This window comes from Teleopsis dalmanni, chromosome 1 (genome assembly GCF_002237135.1).
Source record: "Teleopsis dalmanni isolate 2A chromosome 1, ASM223713v2, whole genome shotgun sequence".
Taxonomy (NCBI): domain Eukaryota; kingdom Metazoa; phylum Arthropoda; class Insecta; order Diptera; family Diopsidae; genus Teleopsis; species Teleopsis dalmanni.
The window spans coordinates 152,537,835-152,546,511 of NC_051846.1; the positions used below are offsets into that span (position 1 = coordinate 152,537,835).

An 8,677-nucleotide genomic window follows, 5' to 3' on the forward strand; every position below is an offset into this window, starting at 1 on the left:
GACATCATATTGTACGCATGCACATATTAACCATATATTTTGAGTGAAGATTACTTATAAAAATTGACACAACTTAAATAAAATATTAATTATATTAATTAATCATAATTAATTATAATCATAATAATTATAATTTATTATAATCATAATAATTATAATTTATTATAATCATAATAATTATAATTTATTATAATCATAATAATTATAATTAATTATAATCAAAACTTTATCGAATGACACAATGTACTCATTCACATATTAACCATCTATTTTGAGTGAAGATTACTTATACAAATTGACACAACTTAAATAAAAAGTTAATTATATATTTAGTGTTGAGTTGAAGTAACCGTTTTATTAGATAAAGAATTAAAGAACATTATATTCTGCAAAAACAAATAATTGTTTATGCAGTGCGTTAAAAAAAAAAGTTCAACAATTTACCTGAGTTTAACAATCTGATTGAATATTATAATTAGATTAAAGGTTTACTATGGCTTAAATAACACACTTACATTAAAAAGTTAATTCATAAAAATTCTAATAACAAAAAGATTGTTTCAACAAATAATTTTTGCTATTTCTTTGTGTTCATGTTGAATAGTTTAAATAATAAATTGTTTTTAACTAGTTTTGCATATGAATATTCATATATATGAATAAACATATCTACCGATATCTGCGTTCTTCGTAGTCATCACGACTTTTAGTGTGACCACTACGTTCCCGTTCATGTTTGCGCTCATGACGACTGTGACTTTGACTATTGCTTCTGCTGCGTGAATGATGCTTGTGCTTACGCTTTTTCTTGCTTTTCTCATGATGTTTTTCACGTTCGCGACTAGAGCGTCGTTCTCTTTCTTTGGCAGGCGAGGAATATTCATGACGGCGGTAACTGCTGGACGAAGCGGTTTGATAATAATCTCTTTCCCGCTCCCGTCCTCTACCACGATCTCGATCATCATGTTCTGTGCGATAATTAGTCAAAGGTGGATAATCACGTTCACTATTCATATCTCTGCCAGTAACTGCACCACCGCGACGATTATAGCTATCATCGTTATAGCTATTATCTTGCGATGCTGCTGCCACGCCACGCCCTGTACTTAACTGGTGCAAAGTTATTTGATTTGTACGACAATACAGTTCTAGTTTTTTTTCAATTTGTTTTTGTATTGGCACAGGAATTCGCGGAAATAGTGTAGAAAACCAATCAATTTTGGTTAGAAACTGATAAACCATTTGACCAATCGTAATCATCTATGCAATGTAAATATATTTAATAAATTTTGTATAATTGTAACAAAAGCATGTCATACAATAAACTCACCTGCCCACCACCGGCTTTAACATCAATTTCTTCTTCATCTTGTAGGTAGTCCTCATACCAATCGTACAAATCAGCCGGTGGTTGTGTATAACGTAAATACATAAAACCTATGAAAAATGAATCACTTTTTAGTCATAAAATACTTTTCAAAATTAAAGCATATCTTGCCATTAATTTACTGGCAGAGTTGCCTAGTTGGTGCTGTACGATTTCAAATTTTGGACAATTATTACTCGAAACGTTCATTCGACTTACCACTTACCTAGTGCGCGTATATAAGGCGAATCTGTATGGTTTAATAATCCATTAACTTGCTTGCGTGTTAATCTCAATGTATACAGCTTGTAAAGTAAACAGTACGCCGTCGATACAATCCCTCCAGCACCTACACCACGCACCTAAAAGAGAAATAAAAAAAAAATAGGCATAATTTAAAATACCACGATATCCATTTATAAAAGCAGTTAACTTAATCAAATTACCAAACAATTAGAACATTTTTTCTAACCATGAATTTTATGCACACATTTTTTCTTCTTATCAAAACCATTTAATTTCATCATTTGGTAATATGAATAGGCTGACTTATTTCAAAACGAAATGCTACATTTCATAAACTCACTCCGCCACACATGCCGGTTTGTCCGGATGTTTTTCGAGAGCCGCGTTCCCATGGTTCCATGTGTTTGACTTGGTAATAAATCTCATCAACAACCTCATGGTAAGTCTTCAATTTAAACAAATGCACTAAAAATACAAAGAATTTAAACGCAAGCTCTTTATATATAATAATTTTTGAACATTTCCGGGTCGATTTACTATACCTTTGCGGACGTACCTTTAAAATAACTAGAACCTTGTATATTTGCAAGTATAAGTGGATTTAAATTCATGGAGGCCTCATTTCCCCACAGTGGTAGCGTATTATGTTGCTTTCCAACTTTTTTAGTTGAAGTCGCTGCAAAATTAGTAAAGTATGTTAAAATGTATGTAGAGACGCCGAATTTAGGTTAACTTTACACGCTACCTTACCTTCATCCATTTTGCGAAATTCACTATAAATCTTCCTTAATTTTCAGTCTATTATTTTTTCTAATTTATACCCATTCCAAACACCCACAAATGTTTAAATAAATTAAAATTTTTTCAAGTAATATCAAATCGCAGACAACGCGTCAAACATGTCATACTAAAAATGGCGAGGCTAGCTGTCGTTTTCTATTATATCGTATTTTTTTTCAACTATTCACAGTTGTATTTAACTGACCATTCACAATAATAAAAACTTACCAACATATTATTCCACGGTATTATACTACGATAAAATGATATATGAATCTCCATATATTTTACGATAAAAAAATAATATATGATATTTCAAACTCTATTTAATTATTAATGAAGATTCAACTGCAAACTCTTCTGCTATTTCTTACAAATTATTATAAACATTAAACAAACAGAAATATTTTAATACAAAATTTTGAAAATATAAATACCTAATTGTTAATTATTGTAAGTGCCTTTTGTGTATTGTCAACCGCTGAGAGACAGTAGAAATTTATAGTTGATAGACAAAACCGAATTTCAATACTGCAAATTGCAAAACACTAGAAATATTTTTATCAGGAATAGATAAATTTTTGTCACAATTGACAAATGTAAATCACAGACTACTATAATAAAACATAAACTAGTACCACAAAAGAACACCTCACTTAAGTTATTCTAGAAATAACATATTTCAAATATATTCTACTTACAGTTTCTACACACTTAAAAATCCTTGCTTTGTGTTGCAATCGATCGGTGGTTATATATTGTTAAATCTGTTATATCGCCACATAAATTATTATTCTTACAATAACAATTTGTACAATTATTCTCATACATAAATTTTCAAAAATAGACCTTTTCGGTGGCTCGCAAGTCTGACAAAAAACAGCAGGTTACTGGCCTATACTGGCGAAAATGTACGTAAAACAACAATACTATTTTTTCTAGCAGTATACATAAGGCGTATTCGGTGGCTCGCAAGTGCGGCAAAAAACAGCAAGTTGTTGGCCTATGCAGGCCTATACTGGCCGCAATGTATGCAAAACAACAACACTATTTTCTCTACCTCGGCCAGCATAGTTATGCGGGCCAACCACATCGGCCAGTAAAACAAATGTGTTACCAACGCAATAAGCGAACTATTGAGAACCTTCATTGGAAATTCCAATGAATATTGCAATCATATGTCAAAAATCAAATGTTAACAAAAATTCAAACAAAACTCAAAAATTTCATATATATAAAAATTGGAAATAAAGAAATATATAAGTGTTTTATTTTGAAATTTTCACCATTCTAACCATTCCTTATAATTCTATATTCATTTATTTGCATTATGGTATTTTTGTTATTTGCCAAACAAAACATTTGACAAATTGCAACAGTGATGCCAATATCTCCCGTAGCGAATATAGGCTACCATGCATTTCTTGCCATATTTGCGAGCCTCCGAAGAGGAGTAATATGGTGGGGCTGATTAAAATATTGGTTGTTATCAAAAAGGGCCATGTTATGATTGCAATCACGTCACACCATTGTTGTTGCTTTACAATGCTGTAGTATATTCGATCTTGGTAACCCTGTATAAAGAAATAGGTGAAAAAGGTAAAATACGAAGTGCGTTGTTGTTCGTCGTTGTGGTCAAAGGAGTAAGCGTGCCATGCCGTATAAACTATTATTATTATTAATAAATTGTAAAATTTATATAACTTTAAATCAGTAAAGTATATAACAAATTCAAAATAAAGTGAGCTGTTAATATTTATTTTGCATTGTAAAGCAACACGAATTGGGTGACGTGACGAATTATAACATGCCCCTAAAAAACTATCTAAAAACTAAATATATATATACGTTCATATTATGTTAAGTTCATTAAATATATATAATTTACTAATTACTTATGTTTCCATATTCTGACTCAGTTATTTTAATTTTCATTTTTAAAAATATGTTTAATATATGGTATTAAAACCTATATATAGCTTCAATATGTATGTATCTATAAGTAAATATTAGAACTATAACACACAAAAACATGTTTAAAAGAACGCTGAAGCTGTTTCAGAAACAGAGCTTTGAGCACTCCTAAAAAATTTGCAAAATTTACATCTTTACGATACCAGAGTTTAAATTTATCTATACGTGGCTTTTATATGTGTATTTAAAAGGCATAATATCGTTTGCTTGTGTGTTATCAATTATGTGAATTGAAAGTGTCCGCTGAGAAATTTTGAATTTTGCAAGCTAATGGCAACTCTAGAAAGGTAAATGAAACACTGATGCAATTATTAAATTGTCAAATTATTGATTATTGCGAAAAGAATTTAGGAACTTGTTAGGTTTGTTTAAACTATTTTTTGACAAAAATTTATAATCGCAAGCAAATACTGAAAGGCTTGTAGAATTCGATTAAAAGCAATACGATTTTTACTTTAACTCCTACGTAGTAATCGAATGTTGGCTTATGGAAAAATTATTGAATAAGTAAAAAAGTCCCAAATAAGCAACTTAATATAACTGTTAAAGTGGCGTATTTCAAATATTGCAGGTTGCTAAATTATGCAAATCTAGTTTGTTCCATTGTCTTGTATATATGATATGTGCAGATGATGTTGAGGGGCAAGGCGTTCGTCAAAATATTGAGTAAGCTTCAACGAACCAAAACAAGGTATACCTCACAAGGTTTTAAACTGTTCAATCAGCTTTAACAAATCGCACCGTCACGTTTTCGTTTGCGGTTTAAGACGAGTACTGCACCATTTTCTTGTCACATGTATAGCACTACCGTTTCGGTACACAATAAAATGTCGAGTAGTTCATCTAGTGATGAAAGTGACTTGCAATACTTCGACCCGTTGGCTGAGGAGATGCGAAACATACAATCGGTGATACACGTTACTAGAGAAAATATTGATGCACTGAATGCTAAATTTGCGAACTTGCAAGAACCACCTGCAATGTATATAACTGAATATCAAGAACTTACATCAAAGCTGCACGAGTTGGAAGCGAAAGAGCAAGAATTAATGGAACAGCTAAACGCACAACAGGAGGAACATAGCACAGCAGAGCAACAGCTCAAACTAAGTGACTGCAATAATCATCCACATTATCAAAATCAAATACAATTACAACAGACTTATCGCAATACCCAACAGCAATATGGGCATGCTACAAGTGATATGGTAGATAATGGCATAATTTGTATAAAATTAAAAAATTAATAAAAAAAAATTTTGTTTTCACTAGACGGATAGCTATATGTCAACAAACAGTAGCAGTCAATGTGGCACTCTAACTCGAATGCCAAAAGTATTATTACGTGCTCACTTACCTAATCAACAACGCACATCTGTAGAGGTTGTTCCTGGTGTACGTTTATGTGATGCTCTAATGAAAGCATTAAAGCTGAGACAATTGACTCCGGGAATGTGTGAAGTAACAACAAAAGATGGACGGCATATTATATCGTGGGATACAGATATAGGTTCATTGCAAGTGGAGGAGGTTTATGTTAGACTTTTAGAGTTTGTCCCTATTATGACACATATTTCGCATCAATTTGTGCGCAAGACTTTTTTCTCGTTAGCGTTCTGTGAAGGCTGTCGCCGTTTACTGTTTACCGGTTTTTATTGCAATCAATGTAATTTTCGGTTTCATCAGCGTTGTGCTGACAAGGTGCCAACACTTTGTCAGCAATTTCCAATGGACAATTACTATCAGTGTTTGTTAGCTCAAAATCCTGAAAGCACAGTCGGCATTCTACATCCAGGACGTGGTGGTGCGATTGGTTACCATGTATGTAACTTTTGTGTGTTATTTATTAATCTATAAATATTGATGGAAATAATTTTTAGGGGCGACATCCACGTACTATAAGCCAACAAGATCGCTCAAATTCAGCTCCTAATGTTTGTATTAATAATATACGTCCTTTAACGGATGCTCAGCGACAATTAGTACAAACGCATGGTCCTTTACAGGTAGGCACTAAAATTTTTGACTTCAATTTTGTTCTGCACCAGGGAATCATTCCTCTATATCCATTTGATATTTGGAAAACCTCAACAAGAGGCATTCATACCTTTATTCGAAAAGCTGAATATCTGTTAGTTATTTAAGTTTAGTTGATAGCAAAAAGTATTGCTCCGCCTTATTGGAAACCCAGAACATTTTTTAAGTTTATTTTAAATACACGATAAATTTAAAGTAATAAAGTAAATAAAGTAAATTATTAAATATTATCAGAATAGATTATATTATTATTTAATTGTTACGCATATATATCTTTATTCGTTACATCGTTTTTATAATTGACAAAGTTTGAAAAAATCTACTTAAATCAATATCATATATTTTATCAGATCATATTAAACCCTGAATTTCTTACTTTACATTACCTTGTATGTAGCAACCATGTAATGATCATTCTAACTCAACTCAGGCATCTCCGACGAGTACTTTAAAGCATGTGAAAAGACAACGAGCGCGTTCCGCAGATGAAAGCAATAAAAATCTATTATCTCCACGTGATGCGAAAGGATCTGAAGAGAATTGGGTATGTTCTAATAAATAATTGATATTTATATTTGTGCTCTTGTCAAATTATAATATTTTTTTATATATTTTATAACACACAAGAATATACAAGCAGAAGAGATACTAATTGGACCACGTATCGGTTCGGGTTCTTTTGGAACTGTATATAAAGCACATTGGCACGGACCAGTTGCAGTTAAGACGTTAAACGTAAAAACACCAAGTCCCGCCCAACTACAAGCATTTAAGAATGAAGTAGCCATGTTAAAAAAGACTAGACATTGCAATATTTTGCTTTTTATGGGTTGTGTGTCAAAGCCTTCTTTAGCTATTGTAACACAATGGTGTGAAGGTAGTTCCCTTTATAAACACATACATGTTAATGAAACAAAATTCAAACTGAATACATTGATCGATATTGGACGTCAAGTTGCACAGGGCATGGACTACTTGCATGCGAAAAATATTATACATAGGTATATATGGTTAATAAATATATATGAATAAATATTAATAATAAATTTTCATTATTCAGAGACCTGAAATCAAATAATATATTTTTACATGAAGATCTTTCTGTAAAAATAGGCGATTTTGGTCTGGCAACTGCGAAGACTCGTTGGTCCGGTGAGAAACAAGCTAATCAACCCACTGGCAGTATACTTTGGATGGCACCAGAAGTAATACGTATGCAAGAGCTGAATCCATACTCCTTTCAATCCGATGTTTATGCATTTGGTATTGCTATGTATGAATTATTGGCAGAATGTTTGCCATACAGTCACATCAATAATAAGGATCAAATTTTATTTATGGTTGGACGTGGTCTTCTGCGTCCAGATATGTCTCAGGTACGATCCGATGCACCACAAGCACTGAAACGCTTAGCCGAAGACTGCATAAGATTCGATCGCAACGACAGACCATTGTTTCGACCATTACTAAATATGTTGGAGAATATGCTGCGCACTTTACCTAAAATACATCGTAGTGCCAGCGAACCAAATTTGACACAATTGCAAAATGATGACTTTCTCTATTTATGTCCAAGTCCTAAGACACCAGTTAATTTCAACAATTTTCAGTTTTACAATAGTGCTGGTAATATCTAGCGCGATTAATTAGCTACGAATGTGATAATCCTAAAAGTTTTATTGAAAGTTAAAAAAAGAGTAAAAATTTAATCAAACATTTTTTGAAGCCTATGTTTTTTTGTTTGGATTTAAATATTTAAAACTATAAGATCAATAAATAAAAATATAGAAGTTGAAACTCAAGAAAGCAGCTATAAAAGACTTTATGCATGTAAATAATGTAATTCCTTTTTATTTGAACACTAATAGTCTATAGAACTATTGCTGTATTATGTGGCCAATAACGTTTTAAATGTATTTAATGGACTTTTTTATGGACTTAATCAAGTTGACAGCATGTGCATATTACTTAACTAACATTTATATTCTAGTTTTAATACTTAAATCATACAAATTATACGACAACAGTTGTTAACTGATATATTTATTTATTTTAATCTTAATTTATTTATACGATAAACTATCATAGAGACGCCTTAAGAAATTGATTAATTTTGTTAACTTTGTAAAACTAATTTTAATGAAACGTTGTAAAGCCATGAGTGCAGTAACTAAAACTTAATTTAATAATGCAAACAGAACTAAAACCTAATATATTTGCAATTAATGTACAACAAAAATACTAAAACAGCAAAATAAAACTAAAACTATTGTA

At 31.6% G+C, this 8,677-nt stretch overlaps 2 protein-coding genes across 4 annotated transcripts; one reads left to right on the forward strand and one right to left on the reverse strand.

The window, feature by feature from the left end:
* Positions 1 to 590: 590 nt before the first annotated feature.
* LOC119669398 (pre-mRNA-splicing factor 38B-like) lies at positions 591 to 2,581 on the reverse strand. Of its 2 annotated transcripts, none has more exons than XM_038079275.1 (6): positions 2,363 to 2,581; positions 2,169 to 2,288; positions 1,953 to 2,077; positions 1,593 to 1,728; positions 1,331 to 1,437; positions 591 to 1,260 (listed from the first exon to the last, which is right to left on the reverse strand). In XM_038079275.1, the coding sequence occupies exons 1-6, from the start codon at positions 2,370 to 2,372 to the stop codon at positions 670 to 672; spliced, it is 1,089 nt and encodes a 362-aa protein (XP_037935203.1). In that variant the 5' UTR covers positions 2,373 to 2,581; the 3' UTR covers positions 591 to 669. The 2 variants fall into 2 exon arrangements, with proteins under 2 accessions (XP_037935203.1, XP_037935204.1); XM_038079276.1 differs by having other exon boundaries at positions 1,172 to 1,260; positions 1,320 to 1,437.
* A 2,121-nt stretch (positions 2,582 to 4,702) lies between these two features.
* On the forward strand, positions 4,703 to 8,124 carry LOC119669399 (raf homolog serine/threonine-protein kinase Raf-like). 2 transcript variants are annotated; one of them, XM_038079277.1, is made up of 6 exons: positions 4,703 to 5,574; positions 5,639 to 6,187; positions 6,247 to 6,372; positions 6,801 to 6,947; positions 7,031 to 7,404; positions 7,464 to 8,124. In XM_038079277.1, exons 1-6 carry the CDS (start codon positions 5,161 to 5,163, stop codon positions 8,038 to 8,040), a joined length of 2,187 nt encoding a protein of 728 aa, XP_037935205.1. In that variant the 5' UTR covers positions 4,703 to 5,160; the 3' UTR covers positions 8,041 to 8,124. The 2 variants fall into 2 exon arrangements, with proteins under 2 accessions (XP_037935205.1, XP_037935207.1); XM_038079279.1 differs by having other exon boundaries at positions 6,834 to 6,947.
* The last annotated feature ends 553 nt before the right edge of the window (positions 8,125 to 8,677 follow it).